This window comes from Botrytis sinoallii, assembly GCF_014898435.1.
Source record: "Botrytis sinoallii strain Bc 23 chromosome Unknown BSIN_001, whole genome shotgun sequence".
NCBI classification, from domain to species: Eukaryota; Fungi; Ascomycota; class Leotiomycetes; order Helotiales; family Sclerotiniaceae; genus Botrytis; species Botrytis sinoallii.
In genome coordinates this window covers 4,727,557-4,751,233 of record NW_024066028.1, presented here as the reverse complement: position 1 = coordinate 4,751,233, position 23,677 = coordinate 4,727,557, and the positions used below count along the sequence as shown (strand labels likewise).

Here is a 23,677-nt window from a genome sequence, read left to right as displayed (position 1 = left end):
ATACCATCTAGATATTGATGAATAATCAGATCGATTGTTATCGATTGGGAGAACACTCGGAGTGCTTATGATTGGTTGATATAAATCTTAAGTTGATTAAAGTAGAAAGCTTATTCTCGGGGTATTGGAGTAGATTGGAATTCGTATAGTTTTATATAATTTGAGTATATCCTAATATAGAATCTGAATCTAGTGAGAAGATCAGTAAAGCTATATTGTATTCGCAGGATGCGGTTGATATATGCTATCGTATTTCATTCGGATCGAAGTCGATTTGGTGCAAGCGGCCAGTCGTTGCGCGTCTGATTATTGATTGAACATTAAAAGAAGTGCAGTAGGCTTTTCTCAATCCCGTATGTACAGGTGTTCGTGCTATTTTCGTGATTGAATCTGATGTGATAAGCTTTCCGAATAAGCCTGGTATCTTATAAGAACCCTAAAAGTCACTATAGACTCTCTCTAATGGGCTTTTACAATGTTCTGAAGCTTTCCGATTTATTATTCTTACTGATTTCGAGGTAATATAAGCTTCGCATAGCTTTATTAAGCCTTTAATTGGTTCTTTCAAGCCTTTAATAGCTTTATATAGTGTACTAAGACTTCCTGGGCTCAAGTGACCTAATTTTCGATGTTACAATACTGCTTCCTTTTGTTTAGGAACTTTTATCAATTTAAAAGCTTTTAAACTATTAACCCTATATTGATCAGATCCTTCAAGGATATAGACATACCCTATTCGATAGACAGTATCTACAGTCACTCCTTGATATTGTATCAGTAGCTTCTTTTCAGGATTAGTTATAGTTATTATAATCAGTCCTTTATCTTAAAGCTATAAAACCGAGATTAACAATCCTGCTAGTCCTAGAATATATAAAACTCGAGTTAAGGGTGTAAGCCTAATTTCCCCTTCAATTTTAACCTTTAAAATTATAGTCCCTTTACTAATAGCTTTAATTACAGCTTCCAATATTATAATAATATTAATAGGTTTATTTAATAGTTTATAATCACTAAATTCCTCCTTAGTATATGTTATATACCTTGAGTATCCTGAATTCACTATTCATATAGATTCTTGAGAACACTTTTGGCTTATATTAGTCATCCAACTAATCTCAGCTGATTTTGCTTGTTCTGCTTTTGGTGATAGGCTTTTACTATTATTAGATATCGATAATGGTTTAGTAGTTAGATTATTCGAATTAAAACTATCCGGATCCTTTTTAGCCTTTCTATAATCAGCCTTTTTATACCCTCCCTTTTTGTAATTAAAGTATTTTTCTTTAAATCCTTTCGAATCTATCTTTACATTAAGAGCATTTTCTTTTATATTCTTTCTAAAGCCCATTCGACACTTGAATTCTATGAATTTAGCCACCATAGTACTAAAACTTAATGGTTTATCTCTAACCTCTAATTGAAAAATTAAGGGATCAAACCGTGAATCTATATCCCTGATTACTTTATAAAAGATTGATATTTTTAATATATCCAATATGTCACGGGGTAACACTAAGCCCTTTCTGTCCTATTCTATCCTGCTATATATGTGAGAGTAAAGTAGAACTTCTAATTCTATCTCCTAGTCTTTTGAGTGTTTAGCTCAGCGGTAAAGTTTTTGAATATTTTCAGAGGTGATCTTGTGATATTAGGTAAAACTATCTTTGGTTATAAATAAAGCTGTGTAGGAAGCCCACTTATAGCTTATAAGCCTTTATTGGTTTAGGGGCTAGTATATATAGATCCTGTCTGCCTGTCTGAATGCTTAAGGTATTAGAATCCAGAATCCTGAAATCTCCTAGTAGGTAATAATATGGAGATTATACTTTAAAGAGGGGGGTGATGTTACAGGGTGATACTAAACCCTTTTTGTTTTATTCTATCCTGCTATATATATGAGAGTAAGGTAGAACTTCTAGTTCTACCTTCTAGTCTTTTGGGTGTTTAGCTCAGCGGTAAAGCTTCTGAATACTCCCAGAGGTGATCTCGTGATACAATAGCTTCTTTATTGATTGATTGATTGATTGATTTAATTAACGTCCACCTTCAGTCTATGACTATATAGGACGGCTAGACTATAGTGGTCTAGCAGGTAAATTTTAAAGTACAATAATTGGAATAGCGCACTTAGGGGAAGTGAAAACAAAGGTTGGGGTCTTATACCCACTACTATACGTAGTCTAGCTTCTTTATTAATGATATTTTACTTATTTCAACTTGTAAGGTATTAAGATAATTAGCTATCTCTATTATCTTAGCTGAACTTCCTTCTGATATCTTATATTCTATAAAAGCTTGTATTTTAGAGCTTAATTGTTGTTGCTCTAATGGCTGATATATATCTTTCAGTATTTTCCATTACTCTTTAGTAGTTGAGCAGAATAATATAAAGTTTAAAGCTTTCCTTTTGTAAAGGCTTATAATAATTATACTAGCCTTTACGTCTATAACTTTCGGATCCTTTGATCCTAAAGCCTCCTTTCTAATATCTGTACCTTTCTCTACCACATTCCAAAGGCTCTAGCCTTTAAGAAGTTGCTTTATTTGAATGCTTTATGGTCTATAATTCGTACCAATAAGCTTACTGATCTTCGGCTTTTCGAAACCGTAATCTTCCTCCATTCTAACCTGTAGTCTAAGTGTACTAAGCTTTATAAATCGATTTTATAAGCTTCTCTTCGGATTGATCGAATTGAAATATCTAAGTCCTAGCACTATCCCGGGCTTATAACCTTTTGTTCAAAGGTTTATTATATATATAAATGATATATAATATATATACGAGTAATGACTTAGATTTAATATTATCCTTTTTTGAATATTGATTTCAATTTGATTATTTATTTATAATGATAGAGGATCTATATATATAGGCCTTTTAGGACTATCTAGAACCTTCTATTTTATCTCTTGTATTTCTAATCAATATCATTATTGCTACAAGACTAGAATCTTCTATAAGCCTCTGTCGATCCTGATTACCCCTCATTCCTAGTGACCTTAAATACAAGGCATTAAGGTTCAACAATTTGCTTATTCTTATCCTTCAGTTTCTAATAAAACTTACTCGAACTTTTAAAGGAATATATGGAAATCTTGATTACTCTATCAAATTCGATTAATCTTTGTAAAAGCCTTGGCTTTCTTTTGAGAGTTAGTAAATATTTGATTTAGTTATCTTAGTAGTCCTTCCGATATAAACTCGACTATGTCCTTAGCATATTGTATCCAGGGGTAAATTCTTGTAGCGACATTGTTTGATAGCTGGCTAAATCTGTACTATACTTTTTCCATCTTATTGCTAATAGCTCTTGTATTGATTTCCAATTTGGCTTTTAATAGACTTCTGAAATAAGGGTATTGAGTGTTGTCCTTATTACTAAACTTATCTGAATGTGGAAATGAATATTGAGATTTTCTTTATTCAAATTTAAGATTTAAAGAGAGTTTATTTCCGATATTTGTTAAAATAATAAATCTATATTGATTATTAGTAATATACATTATGAATTGCATATACTATGTAAACCACTAGGAGGGTTTTATAAATATTTCAAAGAATACTTAGAGTTGTTATTGATACCCTTAAAAGAATATTCTCTAAGGTTTAGGTTGTTTTTATTGGTCTATACTTATATTGTATTCTATTGTGATAGTGATTGATTACTGATTAGATATGACTAACTGATTAATTGATTAATTAATTGACTGACTAACTAACTAACTGACTAATTGATTGACTAATTGACTAACTAATTAACTGATTAACTAATACTATCTCTGATCTGTAGTGGATGAGAGTAATATACTTCTAATGTAAGAGACCAACTTCGAGTAGCTCAAAAGTAGGGTTCAAGATTAACTATTAAGAAATATATAAAGAGTTTGTATAAATACTATTCCTTTCTTTTATATATATTGAAAAAAAAGGATTACAAAAAGTACTAAAAACTTGTAGAACAAATAATATTGTCAGAAATAGACAGCAAGTTACGCATAAGGAGTGATATATTGAAATATGTATATCAGATCTATATATCCGGGAAGTCCGAAGAAGGAGTTTTATAGTGGTGTGCACGTGCCACACACGTGTTACACATGTGATTTCCAACAAATATAGATCCATGCTTTTGCAAAGGCTATGGCCCGAGCTTCCAAATGGGTTCCTAACCCTCACAGCAAGACAGAAATGCCGTCAACAAGATCAGAAAGATATCATTTGTTTTGGTTCAGAACAAAAACAATAGTACCAAAATGGGCCATAAGCTACACGAAAAAACTGGGCTGGAAAGAAGGAGGCGGCTTGGGTGTCCTTCTTGAAGGTGTTGTCGAGTATCCAAAAGCTGTGAAGATTGAATATATTATTCAGCGGCCTGGGATATTACAAACTCTTGAGGGCTACAGAGGAAGGTGAAATGGTTTTTGCCACAATCCTCGAGACGAATCTCATTAGGAGGATCACAACTTCGACCTATCAAAGCCGAATCACGAAGAGTACCATTGCTACAAACATGAGATGATATTCGTCTCACTGAAAGATAACGAGGAAACGTTGGAGATGGCTGCCACAACTTTGCTAGGAGTCCCTGCGAACCATGGAACGAATTCCACGTGAGAAATAGCAAGATTCCCTAAAAACGCCGAAATGGAAGCTTTCAGGGAGTTGAGAAAGCGGGGTGTGTTAAAGGATGGGGAGTATGTATATTCAAAGCATGCACGATACATGAAGCGCGCTGCAAAGCAGGCGACTTGGCTAGCCAAGTTTTTAGAATTCATCATTTCAACGGCAAATTTAATTGATTTGCTTGAAATTGTTAGTAGAGATGGAAGCAAGGAATTTCGGGTATGTAAATTAACGTAAGACTTACAACGAACATCCACGTATCATAGAGATTTTTGTGTTTAAGAACATATAAATGAGTTAGAAAAATTCGACAATAATGAATAAGCTGTTGATGGTTTACAATTCATGGAGATATAATAAGCCATCACAGACTTTAAGAGAAAGCTTCGTGTTGTGGAAAATGGAACTTTAAATATTGGTATCTTTTTATCATGCACATACACGACGACGACGACGACAACAACGATGGCTATGACCCCATCTACCATAGTAGAACAAGCTAACAGCCTATTTGCTTTCAAAGAACCTACAGTCTTGTGCCCAAGTTGATATGAACGGCTTTGACTTGTGAATAAGCTAAAATGAGTGAAAAAAATCAGTAAAAAATCGTAATCAAATCGGAACGACGTCGAAAGATGACGAGATTGATTGGAAACAGAGGGATAACAACCAATTAGTCCAGCCTGTCCTAATTCCCTGCCAATACCACTCTTTGTTTTGACGTTAGCAAGTGATACACGCGTTTGAAAATGGCAGGAAGGTTGACATACCTGCTTTACGCCTCCGAATGGAATCCTATAGTCTGAATCTTGACTGCTGTTGATCCAAACCATACCCGCTTCGATTCTCCTGGCAAGCTTATGAGCTCTGTCTAGATTAGTTGTAAAGATTGCCGAGCCAAGACCATATGTCGTGTCATTAGCCATTTCCACTGCTTCTTCCTCCGTCTTGAAGCTAGCAATGGCACAGAATGGTCCGAAAACTTCCTCTCTGTAAATCCTCATGCTTGGCTTGACATCTGTGAAGACAGTGGGGGTAATGAAGAACCCCTTCCCTGAAGGATGAGCGTTTGTGAAAGCTTCACCTCCGGAGAGTAGTGTGGCACCTTCATCTTTACCTATTTGAACGTAACCTAGTACGCGGTCGTACTGAGCTTTAGTGACTTGCGGACCTTGGAATGTGGTTTCTGCGAATGGATCACCAACGACCGAAACTTCTTTGACTTGCTTTTTAAAGGCGTCAATGAACTTATCGTAGATAGAATCCTGCACGAGGATTCTAGATGTGGCGGTGCAAATTTGACCTTGGTTCGACATAATACCTTGGACGGATTAGCAAATGGGAGAATTGAAGGATTGTGCTACAGGAGAAAAGAACATGACACGACATGTGGCTTTCGGAATAAAAACGTACCAAAATGCGCCCATTTGACGGCCTGGTCAAGATCTGCATCATCGAAAATCATCAAGGGAGATTTTCCTCCCGTCTCTAAAGTGATGTTTTTCATGGTGCCAGCAGCCATCTTCATAATTTCTTTTCCTGTGCTAGTGCTACCGGTAAAAGCCACTTTATCAATATCTTGATGTGTTGCAATTGCAGCTCCCGCTTCTCTGCCATACCCGTTCAAAATATTTACCACGCCTGGTGGGAAGCCTGCTTGCTTAATCAAGTTTGCGAGGACAAGAATACTCAACGGAGTTTGTTCCGCAGCCTTCATCACAACAGCATTACCACATGCCAAAGCGGGACCTAATTTCCATGCAGCCATACCCAATGGATAATTCCATGGGATAATTTGGCCACATACTCCTATTGGTTCCTTAATTGTATATGCAAATTTTGCAACACCAGTATCTATCACTTGTCCATGTATTTTATCGGCGTATCCACCATAATATTTGAAAACAGCTTCCACCTCGTTAACATCCGCAACGGCGTCATTATAGATCTTTCCATTGTCCCAAGTTTCGATAGTTGCAAGTAGTTCTGTATGTTCGGCAATGATAGTGGATAGTTTAATCATGAGGGAACCGCGATCGGTAGGGGACATATCGCGCCATTCAGGGTTACGCATAGCTGCTCGAGCTGCTTTGACTGCGGTATCGACATCTTCTGCTGATGCAGCATATACGGATGCAATTTCTGATTCATCTCTAACCATGAAGTTAGCAGAGTCGTAATATGCCGAGTTGAAATTTGACATACGAGGGATTGATAGATGTAATCTTTTGACCTGTGCTACTCTTCACCCATTCATTGTTAATGAATAGACCAGTTGGCTGAACGTATTTCTTGCCATTGGGGGCAGTGAGCTCAACAGTAAGATCAGACATCTTGGCAAATGTACTGCTGAAAGATCTGTGATAAGGTCGTAATGGAAGGATAGAGGACTTGGCAGAGAATTCGGTCTTCACTCGAGGAGCTGCACTAGATAATTGCGAGGAGAATCTTCGAAATGCTGTATTACGCAGATATGATTGCAGAGGAGGGATAACTTTGAACATCTGAAGGGGGAGTTCAAAGACTAGAGGAGATACAAAGCTCTTTTATTGAAGTCACCATAGGTGGTGCAAATGCGGGGCTTTTTTGCTTCTGGCTATTGTTGGTTCGCAGGTTTGTCAAGGTTACAGCTTGGTGTATTGGTGCTTGGTGGGATGAAAAGATAAGACCAATGATAATCAGATTCTAGTGGAGTTCTTCGGCTGGCCCTTCCTATAATGTATAAGCTTCACGAAGCTGTAGCTCCCCCGCACCATTACCGACGATTGTCTCCCTCATCTCAATAGTAAGAGCAACTCTTATCTATTCAAGACATCTATATTCAATTTCAATCTTTATCAGACATTGAGATGATGATAATTGTGATAGGTAAAGGATTTGATATGGGATTCTCCGGTGCCTCGAAAAGAGCTGTTTGCAAGTGAGACCTGTACATCTCGGTTTCTCTTATCCATACCTAGGAATGCAAGCTACGCCTCTCGCCAACTTAATTCAATCACACAGCATGGAAAAGGTCAAAGATGGGAATCAAATATGGTATTAATTTTGGCAGTAATGATTCCATCTATCTATATGTACTGAATTATATGTAGAACGTGGTGGTTCCAGGGTCAAATAAAGGCTCCTCTAACTCCCCATGGTGTGCTAAACTTGAGGTTATACACAATATCGTTGTACAATCTGATGTTTTTTGTATATGATAAATCAGCCTTCCTAGCCCTGGAAAAGCAATATGGTTTGCAAATACAACCTTCTTCCGTCCAAAGCCCCTTTCTTACATGTCTCGGACCCCAATTTTGCCTCCATCCTCGCTTCAGCGTGATATTAAGTGTATATATTGATATGCTTCGTAATCTTCCCACCAGACATTTTCCCTACTTGTCTCTGGGAATACCCACACCCTACTGCCCAAACAAATAAAATAACACTTCTGAAATTAACACCGCTCCTACCAATTCCCAATTGAAAATGGTATTACAAAGTAAATGATGCTTTGACCAATTCCCACTAGTTGTCCACACTCCCGTCAGAAAAGAAATGTCTCGCATTTACAAAAGAAACAAACGAAGGTAAGGAACATAATTAGCCGCCAGGGGGTATAATTAACATAAAGAGATGCAAATATCAAAATAAGAAGGTTCGGTCGCCCGAGGGTATGCAGTTCTTTTTGCAGAAATCTTGCGATTGGTATGTATAGTAGTGTCGTTTGAAATAGCGTAAATATACAGGTGACAATCAAGTAAGTATTGTAGATAGAAGAGATCGATTTGTATATTGGAGAATGTTTCTTTGATTAAATTCGGAAAGCGGATTCGTAGAATTTGGAAGACTTTTTAGCAAAGGTTTGAAGTGCTGTTGTTTCCATCAAGTGTATTATAGTAAAATTAAGTATAAAATTTATCGTCGTCCACCGTTTTCCTGTTTGGGCCAGGCTCGATCGTATGGCCCTCGCGAATAAGAATCAAATGAAGGAGGACCAGCAGATAACGACGGAGTCGATGCTCCTGTGGCTGTACCAGTTGAAAGATTATCGATGCGTAGAGGAGGCAGACTAGGCAACCCTTGTCCATGAGCGGATTGAAAACCACTTTGAACGGGTGGTAGAGTTGACGCTGGAGAATGCGAGTATGGTACGCTCATGAATTCTCCTTGGGCATCAGTCCTCCGACGTCTTGGTGGCCTTTCGCCATTGTCAGGACCTTGAAAACTCATGGATTGCGCACTTGGTGGAGGAGGACCAGGATAAGACATTGGCCTCATTGAACGAGGACTCGGTGGCCCGTGAAGTGCCATATCTCTAGTCCCAGGATTTCGAAGTAACATATCCCTGAATCGATCCCGTTCTCCCCGGTAAAAGTCTCTCTCTCCTTCTGCTTCTCTCACTCTTCGTTCAAGTTCTCTAGTCTGCGATTGGAGTTTTTCGATGTTGGATGAAGCCTCCTTCTCCTTTTCCTTTCTACGTTGTCGAAATCGCGCCGATGCTCCTGCGTTGCGCGCACGCTTCTCGTCAGCTAAACGCGACGCTTGGTGCGTGTCCACGGGTACATGATAAGCCACGCCGTGAGCCGTGGTTATTGTCAGGACACCGTAGGGCTCGGAGGCAGAAGCCTGCCTCGAGCTTGGAGTGGAGTGGAGTGAGGAACCAATCTGAGAAGCATTGTACGGACCTTCTGATGCCGCAGGCGGTGCTTGTAATTGTAATCCACTCCCTTGTTGCACTGATGAACCAAAACTGGAACCTGGAAAATAAGACCCACTTGTCTGAGGATTCTGCCCACTTTGATGATAAGGATAACCGGACGCGGGGGAAGTCTGGCTCGGTGTTTGTGAAGATGCTGAGATGCTGGGACTAGCGCTATGTTGGACACGTCCTGGAACTTGCATCTGAGAATTATCTGCTCGTCGTTCTATTGGGGTTGTGCCTGTAGAGGGAAACCCATAATGTTGGGCGTGAGATTGCCCGGATGGTGTTGCTAAAGGAGGATTTTCTGATACTGGAGTTTGCCCTTGTTCCGGCCTTCTCGGTGGCAAAAAGGGTGACTCTTGTGCATTGATAGTCCCGTGAGCCGGCGCTCTGCCTATACTGGCAGGCCGAGGTGATCTGGGTGTTAGCATTCTGCGGCCTGGGCCCCTTGGGAAATTTGGGTTAAAATTGTCTAAGGAAGGCGAAGTGCTGATGGGAGGACGATTGGAGTAAGGATGAGTAGCTGCCACCGAAGGACTTGCAGCAAAATGTGAAGTTGGTCCGGCTGCTGTAGAGATTGGTGAATCTGTAGTGCCACCACTCAATCGGCGACTGGGAGTTGCGCTTTCAGGTTCTGTCGGGTTCAAAATTGAATGTACACCAAGATCGCGCGATGGTCCCGAGGACTTCCAATCCTCTCCAGTTGATACTGGCTGAGGAGTCCGTGATGAAGGGGAAGGTAGTGTATGATGAGGTTGTGGTAATCCTCGGTTGCCCTGATCTAATTGTCTGTCTGCTTGTCGCCCTCCATGTCGAGGATCATCTCGCATCTGCACAGGTGGGAGAGTAATCTTTTGACTTTCTGGTGGTGAGCGAGATGCAGGACGAGACGCAGAAGGCCTCTGCGACATCGAGTCCTGATCCCCTAACCCTTCTTGGTCTCGAGGACCGGGACATTGACGTTTTCCCTCTCCCTCCCAACTCTGCTGGTAGCTGTGAAGCTTAGAAACAAAATCCGAAAGTCGTTGTTCAAGTAGTTCAGAAGATTGTGTTCCGGGAAAACGATTTAGCAATGAAGACGCTTCCGCGTTATCGGCAAAAGCAACGAAAGAACTTTCGCGCAATGGGCGACTTAAAGGACCTTGAACAGCCAGATCGAATATCTATGGCGCTGGCTTGCCAATGAGGCTTTCCAGCGAGCGGTGAGGGGTCAGCTCTTTTTCTGCTATTCTCAGCTTCGTCACTCGAAGGTTTTAGATTCAATCGTCAAATGAAAAAGCAATAATTGTGCGCATGAATGATTATTTGGGATGTATTTGTATTGACTCCTGTGAGGTGAAGTGGTTCGACAGGGATTCTTTCGGGAGCATAAGATGTGACCGTGAATATGTAAATATGGAACGCGGGCCTTGCCTCGAACCAACAAAGGAATGAATGACTTGTAATACTGTGAGGCAAACTCACTGAGCATTAGAGATGAACGGAGTGGATGCTATAACCAGTAGTGTGGAACAAAACGAAGGCATAACGAAATAAACATACAGATAGGTGGAGATTTTGAAGGTTGGCGCACCACTCACAGTCCTTAACGAGCAAAAAAAGCTTTATAAGTGGTTGGTGAGCACCGATGGGATGTCAGAATCTAGCTCTGTCGGGTTTCTACAGGTTGATGCGGTAGTCTGGTCGTAAAGGAATACCAAAGAATGTAGAAATCGGTGATGAATGACTATAGATGGAAGAATGTGGTGGATGACGCTTTTAGCTCTGCACAACTTTCTGCATGAGGAGGAAGACCCCAAGCTTTGTGGTTCTTCGAACCGTCCCAGTCCCACGCTCATTGCTCACAGACACTGACCCTACCCTTCACCGCACCAGCACCCACAAGAGTTCATGGAATTGTTTCCAGGGTCGTAGTGAGGCGGGTCTTTTTTTTTCTCGAGGCATTAGCTAGGGTTGCTTGTTGGCTGCAGGCATTGTAGCATTATCAAGGTACCAGGGCTTAAACGTATCCTTTTGAGATGATTCTTAACAAGCCTAGAGGTTCACAATGTCCCAGGAAACTATTTTCTGGAGCCATACCGTGCTTGGTTCCAGCATTCGGAAAGCGGGAGGCCACGCGCAGAAGATCCTTGTGTATCACGTTATATTATATGGATAGACTACATTAACATCCTCCTTTGAGCAAAGGGCGCTTGTTAGAAAAATTTAGTTGCTGTACCTTACCTAGGCGGGTAGATGTTCTTCACACATCAATTTGTGACATAAAGATATAGATACTTGGGCGCATAGAACGATAATGCATCTAACGCTACACACATCTTGGTAGATGCATAATCTCCCCGCTATTCAAGCACCATACTCTACGACCCCTTCATACGAATTGTTGTTTGACGTACTGAAATCGCTTTGCCGTACTAAATCAGTCTTCCTTTCGGTGAAGGTTATAGAACCATGAAGGATCTCACTAGAAAAAGATAAGCACTTCTTTCTTCAACAATCAGTGCGCTGAAGGAATGGAAAGTAGTGAATTGAGGGTGGGAGGTGACGCTATCCTGCATTAGCACGGTCAAAACATGGTGTTGAAGCCACGGTCTGTGAAATGGAAGTTCCCTGTAAGCTGTAGTTGATCGAGTTCCTTGCTAGTCGAATTAGTTACTTTTCTACTTATACTAGTATAGGCTAAAGCTGATGGAAAGAAGTCGTTGCCATGTTACGCCCTGTAGAAATAAGAACTTTGATTGATGGATATCATATCGCTTTGCATTAGTACATCCGCAGTCTGCAGGACAAAATCAGTGTGGTTGGTAACCTTTCAACGTGGTGACCAAGTGACCACAGCCTATGTCTATGTGGAAACGATACACATGCATAGGAAATTCTGCAAGTGAAAATGTAAAGAAAAAGGAAGTAGACGAAAACGGCCATTGCTCGCTCCCAATTCTCCTATTTGATCGGTTTCTACAGTTTCTGATATTTTATAGGGAGAAAGCTTTGATATTAGCATGTAAGACAGGTGTCTATTGGCGGATTGATTTGCAATATTGTTTTCTCTTTTCATCGCTACACGCCACCGAGTAGAAGGACCCGAGAATTCTGACAGCAGGGAGGGAAACTGCATAGCATAGCGAACATGGCTAATAATATCAGAGAGAATTTCGAAGCTTCAGAAATAGTTTCTCTTGGGCCTCGAGATCTGCCACATGAACCACCACATCACATTGGGAGTTTTGACATGCAAACTTCACAGGTTCTACTGAATTAGAAAGAAATTTATGACAATCATGGAAATTATCCAGGTGAAACTTCTTTTTATAATAGTTTAATTTCCTACCCTGTGTTCCAAGCAAGAATGATTTTCCTGAACCCCTCTTGTTGAATTTTAGATAACTGATAGTTGTGTGAGATAGTTGAATGGTCTGAATCAATTATGTACCATCCTTCGGAAAGTTCTATGATCGCCCATTAGCTGTAACCACCTCGTACGCCAGGTACAGCATGCACATAATGATGTCAAATCGGAAATATTGCAACATTTTAAACATTTTACCTCTCTCTCTGCTTTTTCTAGAAGAGAAATTTATTGAACTAGAACCTTGAAATGGCGGACCTCGGTGATCTTTGATCTTGCTGCAATCTTAACCCATGTCGACACATTTGATCCGGTGGTCGTACGCTGGCTTGGCCACACTATGTTTCCACACTTAGTTTGGACCAGAGCACCGGTGAGCGGCAGCAAGATGAGCTGCATAAGTTCCAGTCTCCTACGCACTGATGTATGTGAATTTGGGGGATCCTTGAGGGCGCCATCGCATGGAAGTGTAGCCATCAGATTCGACAACCGTTCCCAACCATTCGATATAAGGTAATTTTAACCAAAACATTCGTCAATATCAATCGCCTGTCCCGATCAGATCACGTAACGCGGACAAGAAAGTAAATCACGGAAGACAGCGCATATTTGATTTATTTCTTTGCACCAGAAAGGTTGGTCCCTTTCATCCGGCTCTACAGAAAAAGGAAAGTCATGCGCCACGCGCCGTGCCGCTGACGATACTACCTCGAAAAGATGGTCCGCATAACAATTACACAGCGCGCATAGCTGCCCAAAAGGCATATGTACCTGATCCACAGAGATCACATCTATTGTCATATGATGCCCGTAGATCCAAACTCAAACTCGATGGCACAATAGTACAATTTGCGAGTGGTCGTGCCGGCCTCATCTCATTATGCTTGTGTTGAATGCTTACCGGGGCAAGAAAAGTCTTTAACCTCAAATTTGTTGATGAAATACAAATGGATGTGATGAAATGGGACTTGTGTATGATAAACTAACCTCTTCAGCAACAAGGCCGACCGTTCTGTCTCATAGCTTCGGTGATTATGGATACGCCATCTTCGTCCTTCGGCGTCTTCCACGATTGGTTATGTCTCTCCGTCGCTTTGTGCGGACCCTGAGCTCGTTACCAAGCTTTCATGAAAGTCCAAAATTACCAAATACTTAATCCAAGCTCGAGAGATACTCTTTTCGTCGATTTCTTAGTAGGCAGAAGTTCCCGAGGTTTCGCGAGCTTTGTACTTATCGACAAGATTGATATCTTTGCTGGATACCTCACCGACGAGCTTGAACTTGGGGAAACTTTTCTGAAACTCGAGAGTCGATGAGAAATTGATGAAGCCAAACTTGGGAAGGTCGCATACCCACTCTTAATCTAGGTTCGAACTATTGGAACCTCATCTTAGCGTTATTACCTATACCATAGACTTTATTTTAGATCCCCGTACCTAGAATTGGTCCACCGAGAACAACAATAAGAACATCTTAACCTTGATAATCTCGATAATCTTTGAACGGGTCACCACCAATCCTTTACCTCAGCAAACAAATAGACGAGGATTGATGAAGGGGTACAATCCATCTTCTACAAAAATTCCATTAATTCTCGGTAGCACCCCCGAATCCTATGGGCAGGCCTACATCGTCTAGGGATTTTAATTAAATGATTCTGTTTGCTCAGTCTACAATTCTGATTGATGTTGTCAACCCCAGTGAGTTGTGTGTGAATAAGCTTGGCGCTGTCTGATACTTCATTATCAGTTTTCCAGAACTTCCGACAATCCACATGTTAAAATCATTTTACTTTTCCCTACCGTATCTATCAAGCTTCCAAGGTCATCGAGACTTCCGTTTTCAAAAACTAATACGGCTCAACAATCTCCATTTTGCTTACCATCAATTTTGGAAAAGTAGGTTGACAGAACCGAAAAAACGTCATGCCATTAATCAATTCGGCCCCGATGCATCTTGATAAGTGAGGGAGACAGTATTGGACAACGGTTTATGCGAGCAAGCTATGCGAGCTCGTTCACATCACAATTATGCAGACCATATGATACGACTGTGATTGAACTAAACAACACGCAACCATCAAACCTAATTGGAAAATCTAGGGAAACAGTTGTGATTATACAAGGTGAGCCGTCAACAATATGGATCAGAGCAATCAATCACCGATTTCTGCCAACCCAATTGATTGATGAAAAGAGATAAGTCATATACTGTGAGTCCAATACTGCATATGGATGCGAATGTTGAGGCGAGCTAGAATGATTGGCCCTTCAATGCTTGGGTCCCTTGAAGATGCACGTTATAAATTCCCGCACGTGCAGATACCGCATATGTACTTCCTAACGGACACGCAGCGGGAGACAGTCGCAGCAAATGACAGTCATGTGCTTTTCGGAGCCAATGTCATGATTCAATGCCCCGGGGCCATGTCAAGCGCGATTACTTCGACTCTTAAACATCCCAGCCACCACGTTCGATTCGGTAATACGAAACTCCAAAAATGAAGAGGCTGGGACTTGGTTGATTTGATAATAATGATCTGAGCTTCCGAAGTTATCAGGCCGCTTTACGGCTATTTGTTGTATTTCAACGGGGACTATTGACATACTATCCAGAGGAGGATGCAAATCCCAACCCTTATCAATATCTTCGCGTGCAAAAGAATCTTGGAATGTATATTGATTCTGGATTCCATAGAAGTTAGTGGTCAATTCACCATTATGAATATTGGAAGAAAAATGATATTCACGTTTTTCACCATGCCTGTTATCACCAAACTTGATGTGTACGCGATCCCCGTTTGGGAGTGACACAACATTAACAACTTGATTCCAGAATGAAGGAAGAACACAACCGAAGCAAAAAAGTATCTGCTTGCTTATATTAAGCTTATCCGTGCGTCGCCATCTGCATCTCGTCTGGAAGCAATAACGGTCACGTGAAAGTACCCCGGCATTTGCCATCGGGTGAGATTCGTCAATTGCCTCAGCAACAGTTTGGTTCTCCACACTATCCTGAGCTTGCGAAAAAACGCATGGCGAACAGCGGTCTGCCTGCTTGTCTTTCCTGCTGTTTGGTCCTAACGGGTCCTATCCGAATCTGCAAGTCGCAAGTAAGTCTTATGGGGCTCGGGATTGACTCTCTTCTTGCGCAATGTGACGAGATAGCGCCAAGTCGACGATATTTATGCGTGCGTTCACTTGCAGCTTTATCCCCATACCGAATCATATCCACGTTTGCCACGCAATTGTCTCAATTGGGATTACGGTATAGATCCGCGACTGTCGGTGAAAGGCGAAGAGACAAAAAGGGGTTCTAGCCCCAGCGGTGAAGATTCTTCGCTGGCGCCAATAGCAACATCATCATAAATGGCCAGCATTATTACTTGTGCTTTACGCGTCGTCAAAACCACTACCAATTTATGTTCATCCTAAACTCGAATAAGCATTGCGACATGATGTACAGAAGTAGTGGCAATTGAGTTTTTCCACGTCTTGAAGGAGGTGATTACATGCATCTCTTTGCTGGCAAGCTCAGACACGCATCACTAGGTCAATAGTTCTGCATTTACGCGACTAGGACTCAGAGAGCTCTCCTCGGAAACCCAATAAGTTCCATTGATTTTTTAGTCTTGTGGCTCACCGCAAAACATAATGCCTGATAGCCGTTGAAACAGATTGTCGGTATAGCATTTCGAGATATCAACCTGCGATTGCCGCGAAGACTTCTATCTCCGAGCACTCGAAGAATAATATGCAGTTATAGGGCATACATATACACCAAGCTTCTGCGAATGATTCCAAAGGTTTGGTTCCGACTCCGCGGTTCCGACAAATATAAACGCGATGTGAATTTATTGCACAGAATGGGGAAATTCCGTCTCGGTGGATTATGACGGGGGATGAATTCACGACAATGTGTTTAAACTTTGATCCTCAATTAACATCTACGGCAACGGTGGGCTATCTTCACCATGCTCTCATCAATCCTACAAAGCGGGGTCATCGGTAGAGACCGAGAAACTCGGTTTTATGCACGATAATAATGGAGAAAGTGGACGATCAAGAATTGGAGGACAGCGAGAGCGACACGTCAGAGAAGCTGCACCAAAGCTCTTCTTCCAATGCGACGTGTTCGTTCTGTTTCACAGGTCACATGTAGCGGAACTACATAGAGATAAAGCACAGGGAGTATACAATACAATCCTTCCCAATCCTTCATCAGGCTTCACGTAAGGACTGCGACTAGAGTGTCAAATGGTCCGTCCTGGCAGACTGGCTGGGGACTTTCAATAGTCGAAACAATTCAACGTTTGAAGCGATTTCAATACCCAAGTCTTTTGATTGTTATGATGAGTTTCGGGAGTGGAACAACTCTGATTGTCTGACTAATTCCGGACAATAGAAACCTTGAATGTAAAAGACAAGAAGGATAATCAATGAAAGTAAGCAAGAGTAAGATTCCACAGATAAACGAATTTTCCAAGGAAGAAGTATTTCGAGTACCTCCCGATCCCACTGGCACATATTGTTCCCGCAGTTCCAATGGAATCACAGGTATATGTAAATCTGCCAAAATTTGCGCCTTTTGCAACGACGGCAAGAGGCCCGGAATACCGGATTTTGCCAAAAGCATTCAGGAATTACGGCACAACTTATATGAAAGCGATGATATATAAAATTGTAGAAGTACTTAGTCCTATTTCTCTTTCTAAGAGTTCCGCAGTGATATAATTTCATTCCATGTCAGGAAGCAATATCTCGAAGTCTCAATTCTCGCTGAAAAGATTTTCCGATGTGACATCACTTCCTTCCCCACCAGATAATCGCCGTGCCATATATACAGCCAGTAACAGCTGTGGTACTCAAGTGCCTCAAAATCTGTAGATCAACCTTCCACATTCAAGCAGCAACTAAACTCGGATCTCAATTCACGATATCGTTTAGTAATGTCTTCCATACAAACATGGACGGTCACGGAACCATACATCAACCCACACTGTGGGCTCGGTGAAGCTCCCTTCTATGAGCCTTCCACCAACACACTCCGCTTTGTGGACATCAAGAAGAAGCGTCTCCATACAATCAATCTCAATGTTGGTCCATCGTCTCTTACGACCATGCAGCTAGATATTCCTGTCGGCGTAACAGCTGATATTGAGGGTATAGATTGCACCGATAGGATATTGGTGGGTGGTAAAAGCGGGATCTACGTACTTAGAAGAAGTGATGGAGAGATGAAGTTATTGAAGAGGTTTTATGATAGTGAGGAAAAAGATGAGAGACTGAGAAGTAATGACGGGGCCGTAGATCCAAAAGGAAGATTTTGGATAGGGACTATGAATGACTTTTGGGTGGGGGAGCCACAAAGTGAAGGTGGGTGACATTTTGATTCCTGACTATATACTGACAATGGGCCTGAGCTATGAGTTCCAAACAAGCACCAAGTGGGTGTGTGAAACCTCTCGGTTCCAGTTTGTAGTCTGTTGCATGTGATCTACCCCGAATCATGTCAATTGTGCCCTCACCCTATGCGTTCTTGCCGCTAAACTCGACCCCTTCAGGTACAATGTTCCGCTTCGACAATGATCTCACACGCCATACTATTCGTGAAGGTTTGACAATTCCCAATGGAATTGGCTGGTCTGCAGACCAAAAAACTATGTACTTTACCCATACAACCGAGCAAACTATCTGGGCGTACGACTACGATGCCTCGACTGGCGATGTGACCAACAAGCGGGTATTTTGGAAACTCGATGGAGATGGAGAGCCCGATGGATTCAAGTTCGACTCGGAAGGGAATATCTGGCAATGTGTATTCGGCGAAGGGCGTGTGCTGAAGATTGATCCTCAAGGCAAAGTCGTTGGCGAAATCAAGTATCCAACGAAGTGTGTGACTTGTCCCGTATTTGTGGGCACTGAGTTGTGGGTCACGAGCGCAAGTGATGGGGGCGACGAGTATGCGGGAGCACTATTCAAGGTCGACGTTGGGATTGGCGGGCTAAAGGACTTCAAGTTCAAGTTAGCTAAAGGAAGTGCGGAGCTATGATTCTTCGGATCCAAAGTGTGATTCTTCAATTAGATGAATGATTATGGAGAACATGTAGATGAAAACGAGACTACTACACTTACTACTTTTGGGCCTAGTGTTTCCTACTAGTTTTCACAGTTGCTTGGCTCAGGAGAAAGCAGCAGAACTCAAGTATCATTCGTACAATCTAAATGAATATTAAGTGCATCGGTGGCTTCTCTCGGGGCTGCGACCTTCGAGGAACGTGAAGGAAGTCTTTGTGGTAGTTTTCGAAAGACGGAAACGTATTTTCACTCCAATATTTTCAAATAATGAAATTCCGTGTGTTTCTGTGAAGATGAGGAATCAATACCCTTGAAGAAATTTGATAATTCACTGTCAATTGTAGAAGTTAAATATGATAGAAGTTCGCACACTATAGGCTTAGCGTCCCGGCGCGCTACCATAGGCGACAAAATCTTAAGTTAACCTCTAATATCAAAATCGCTTCTCCAAATACCTATTCCTTTGCATCTTCAACACACTTTCACTCATTGATATTGTTTGCTTGTTGAACTAAAACTATCAAACCGTGGTGTTGCCAACGACTCTCCGCTGTCTTTGACATAGGTACCCATTTGCTTCACAATCTCTTTCAGCCTCGAGAAGCCCAGACTTCCATACAACCTCATCCATTTTGAGTCAAATTTCAACAGAGGTATGCACTTATTCAGTCTCCAGAAAGATTGTCTGGTAGTCTAGGCAGCAGTCCAAAACCGAAAGGCTCTTTATTCTTGAAATCACCTAAAACTTCCATCCTTTCAAGTAATATGTTGTTGTAACTTGTTCAAAATTTACATCTTTCAGAACACTGGAGTTTGGGTTTAATCTATCCTCGATATCTTGTCAGAGCTCAGAAAAGAGTATGGCTACTTCTTGAGAAACTATTTACTAACTATATGACTACAGTATCTATCCACCATACTCCATCAAAGATGATAGGTCCACCCAAACACAAAATGCGTTCCAAGTCCGATTCTTATTCCTATGTCATTGATAAAGCAATGGATGTCGAAAAATCTATGGGACATCAAGAAGTTATCAGGCAAAGCATTACCCAACGTGCAACATCTTTCGAGCGTGGAAATGCCATGAACTGGTACAGCAAGTTCCTCGCCAAATGCTACTTCGAATTTCTCTGTGCTATCGCCATTCTTACCTTGATTCCTGTCGTTATTATTCTTGGCTTCAATTGCTACTCCAATCGAACTGAAAGTTACGTGTCTGGGCACAAGTTTCTCGTGTACGATTTCAAGGGTGTTGCTCCATTGAATAACAATTTAGTCCTCCAACCAGGAAGACATATCTGCGATTTAATTACCGATAGTGCCCAATGCCACGAAACATACCTGGAGTATGATATCAGTGTATTTGTCTTCTTGTTTGTTGGAATGATTCTGGTTTTCTCGGCTGCATCTAACATAGTCCATAGGCGTTTATGCACAGAGATTGAGAAATTGCAAGGCAGATTAATCAGATATGAAGATTTGTTGAACAATGAGGGACAGCTGTACACTAAGGTCATATCAGAGATCTTATCCGGGGGTTTGAAGAAGAAATTCTAGAGAAGGACAGTCAAGTTACCAATGTCAAAATGGCCTGCAAGAAGGACTCTGCTGATGCTAATTTGGAGATGGACCACGAGAAGGAATACAATCAGAATAGAAAACAACTTGATGATATCATTTAAATGAATCTTTCGGAGACTTTGGGACTGGAACCATACAACTAAAGCTTTACTGTATTCTGGGGTTTCCGTACTGGAGAGAGTTCAGTGTTCAAGAATAACAAGGACAGTTTGCATGTTGCATTCATAGTTATCATGACGATGTAAATGAAAGGCTCCTTTCAATAAACTACTCTGTTCTCCCATCTTGTGTAACTTGGGTGAAAGCTCTATGAAGTGAGATATCTAAGTTGTGTGAAGTTACTGTTGGTATCAACTTGGTGTTGATTAAAGTGTAAAGTACTTCAATCTTATCAATATAATTGATTGTATTATTCGTCTTGATCATTATTAACTATGGGAAGCTAGTACTTGATATAGTAGAAGTGCAAGCGCTAGTGCTAGCGCTAGTGCAATATGGTGCCCTCTTTAGATCACATGATCGATATCCCGACACTAGCAACTCTTAAGTTGAATATAATCATGTGCCTAAGCCCATTATTCAATCTTAAATACAATATTCTACTCCTATTCCCTTAGCTCCCATTCCACTATTCTCTTTCTACTCAATATATCACTTTAATAACTATTTTATTAATATCAATCAAATCTTTTAAAACTTAATATACACCATTTTTAGTCATAACATCCACAGGATTCGATTTCCTATCAATCCATTTAATCTCCCCGATTTCCCTATTCTTGTAGCATTGTCGTATAGTTATAATATCGATTAAAAAGCACTTTTCCGCGCTAGTGCCGAGCTTAGTCAATAAGTTATATAGTGACTTAGAATCTGTATATAATATTAACGGTATTTGCTTCTTAGACTTGAGAATAGTATTAATAGTACCCTTAATAATAGTATCTATATCAAAACCTAGAATTAGTGTATATAGCTCAGAAGCTAGTACACTTCTAGTAATTCTCTTGCATTTAATTGATGTCTAGTGGATGATATTAGTATTGCTGTATTTATCTACTAAATATATGATATAGTTAATTTGTGAAGATAGATTAGTATTATTAGTGAAGGATGTATCGGTAAAAACAACTAATTCGATAGAATCCATGTCAAGAGATATAAAGATTAATCCTTTTCTTGGATTGTCCATCTGTTATTTGATAACCTTATTGAGTTTAATAGTATCTTCTTCCTTCGGATCTACTACCTAGACAACAACTAAAAGATGGTATGATGCTTTTAGTTGATATACTGTTGCGATATATACACCTTTCGTGTGTTGAGCGATATATTGGTTTTTCGAAGTGATATTCTTTCGAATCTTTCCCCTCGTTTCCTGCATATCAATGCTCTCCAGCGTAACTATTTAAAGATTATTGCATTGTTTCTCCTAATTCAGATAGATTCTATTACCTTTAAGAATGATTAAACCATTATTAAACTTAAATAGATAATCTTCGGTGAGTTGCTCTCTGTTTTTAGCTATAAATCCGGTTTTCTCCAACTGCTTTTGTTCTAATTGTGCAAATCTTTTGTCTACAACTATAAGAGTATCATCGGTTTATAATCCTACGATGCCGATGCCGTTATTGGAGTAAAGTAAACAGGGATCGTATGTAGATTGCGTCATATTTAGCCTATCCCTATGGTGATTGTGGTAGATTCCAAACTAGTGATTTCTTGCTTCTAGTATACCATACAAGGGCTTTATGATGTATAGCACATATCCGAAATCAAGTCCAATCTTTTCTGATGCTTCTATATAAATAGATCTATTCAAAGTCGTGGTTGATTGGGTATATGCTTGTGTGATATCCCGTAAATAGATCTGAATATGTTTATTTGATGTTTGCAAAATAGTGGTAAGTGCAAGTATAATACGCTAGCTAACGCATTGAATAATCGGTGATTGTATCAAAACAATGGTTTTATCTATATCTTGGTATGCCTGAATCACTAATCGTGATTTCGCGTATGCTTTATCAGTACCTTCTTCTTTTATTTCGTTAACAAATCGTGATTTAAATAATCGTGTTCCGGGTGGTATACTAGCTTTTGAAACGATTTTAAAGATTCCATTTTCTATTAGTCCGTCAACTTCCTTGCATTATGATTCCTTATATTGTGTAGGTATATTATCTTGCAAGAATACAGTTAGTTGTGGTGGTGATAGCTTAATGTCGATATCCGTCAAATTGATCATATTAGTCAAATTGCTTTTTATGTAACAATGTAGTTGCATATCTGATTGTACTACTGGCAGTAGTGTTTGTAATTGTAGTATTTCCATTTATAATGTATTAACTATTATAGTGTTACTGTTGTTGTTACTATTTGTATTATTATCGTTGATTGATTGATTGATTGATTTAATTAACGTCCTTTTCTCAGTCCAAGACTATTTAGGACGGCTAGGCTTTAAGAACCTAACAACTGCTAGTGGATATCTATAGTAGATATATTCAATTTGGAGGAGTAAAAACGAATACTGGAGTGCTATGCCCAATCTCTATTTGGAGTGCAAATAGAGATTAAATAGTCTTCATCCTCTGAGATACTTCCTTCCTTACTCTTCCCCTACCCCTAATTCAATTAAAGTATCCCAATATCTAATTTCTCTTTTTAAAATCCTAAATCCAATTTGCTATCCCTTCCTTTCTATAAAAAACAAGAGTTATCCCCTCCCGAATTGCCTCCAATATAGTAAAGGGTCCTCTTACTAATGAGATAGTAGAAGAAGACATTATTCTTCTCTATCTTTATCTCTTTTAAACTAGCCCCTTGTATATCTTTATAAGCTTGATATCCTCTAGTTTTATTAGATATATATAATCGAAATTATTGAAAATAGTGGGGTAGGGCCGAATCCTAAGCCCTATTGCCTATATACAAATCAATTCGGAAAATTCGAAAATTCGAAAATTAAAAGAAAAACATTGTATTGTATCGATGCCCAGAGTATGATATTAATTTGAAGGCAATGGTATTCTCTGTATTGTATTGTTATAATATTCGAATGGCTGAAAGCCAAAGGGTATAAAAAAGGATTGTAATATGAGTAGAGTGGCGGCAAGCTCTATATCGAAAAGACTCTTTTAAAAGAAGAGATCTACTGCGTATTATATTTCTGTATTTGAAATAATAATCAATAATAGATGTTAAATCTAACCAGAGCTTCCGTAATCTTCATATCCATATCTAAAGCTAATATTCAATTCTTTGTAGATATTGCTATTATAAAATCGTAATATAATCCTTCGTTATATCTCTGAACCTCTCTCCTTCCAATTCTTCCAATTCCATTTGCGACTCAA

At 40.1% G+C, this 23,677-nt stretch overlaps 4 protein-coding genes across 4 annotated transcripts; 2 read left to right on the top strand and 2 right to left on the bottom strand.

Annotated features, from left to right (window-relative positions):
* Nucleotides 1–5,153: 5,153 nt before the first annotated feature.
* On the bottom strand, nt 5,154–7,131 carry EAF02_001031 (uncharacterized protein; the record flags this gene model as incomplete). Its single annotated transcript, XM_038897079.1, has 5 exons — nt 5,154–5,203; nt 5,298–5,337; nt 5,398–5,948; nt 6,041–6,780; nt 6,833–7,131. 5 exons carry the CDS (start codon nt 7,129–7,131, stop codon nt 5,154–5,156), a joined length of 1,680 nt encoding a protein of 559 aa, XP_038763938.1.
* Nucleotides 7,132–8,524: 1,393 nt separating this feature from the next.
* EAF02_001030 (uncharacterized protein) lies at nt 8,525–10,222 on the bottom strand (the record flags this gene model as incomplete). The annotated part of the gene is made up of 1 exon (XM_038897078.1): nt 8,525–10,222. The coding sequence occupies one exon, from the start codon at nt 10,220–10,222 to the stop codon at nt 8,525–8,527; it is 1,698 nt and encodes a 565-aa protein (XP_038763937.1).
* A 7,386-nt stretch (nt 10,223–17,608) lies between these two features.
* Nucleotides 17,609–18,711, top strand: EAF02_001029 (uncharacterized protein; the record flags this gene model as incomplete). The annotated part of the gene is made up of 2 exons (XM_038897077.1): nt 17,609–18,035; nt 18,224–18,711. The coding sequence occupies 2 exons, from the start codon at nt 17,609–17,611 to the stop codon at nt 18,709–18,711; spliced, it is 915 nt and encodes a 304-aa protein (XP_038763936.1).
* A 980-nt stretch (nt 18,712–19,691) lies between these two features.
* On the top strand, nt 19,692–20,297 carry EAF02_001028 (uncharacterized protein; the record flags this gene model as incomplete). The annotated part of the gene is made up of 1 exon (XM_038897076.1): nt 19,692–20,297. One exon carries the CDS (start codon nt 19,692–19,694, stop codon nt 20,295–20,297), a length of 606 nt encoding a protein of 201 aa, XP_038763935.1.
* Nucleotides 20,298–23,677: the final 3,380 nt, after the last annotated feature.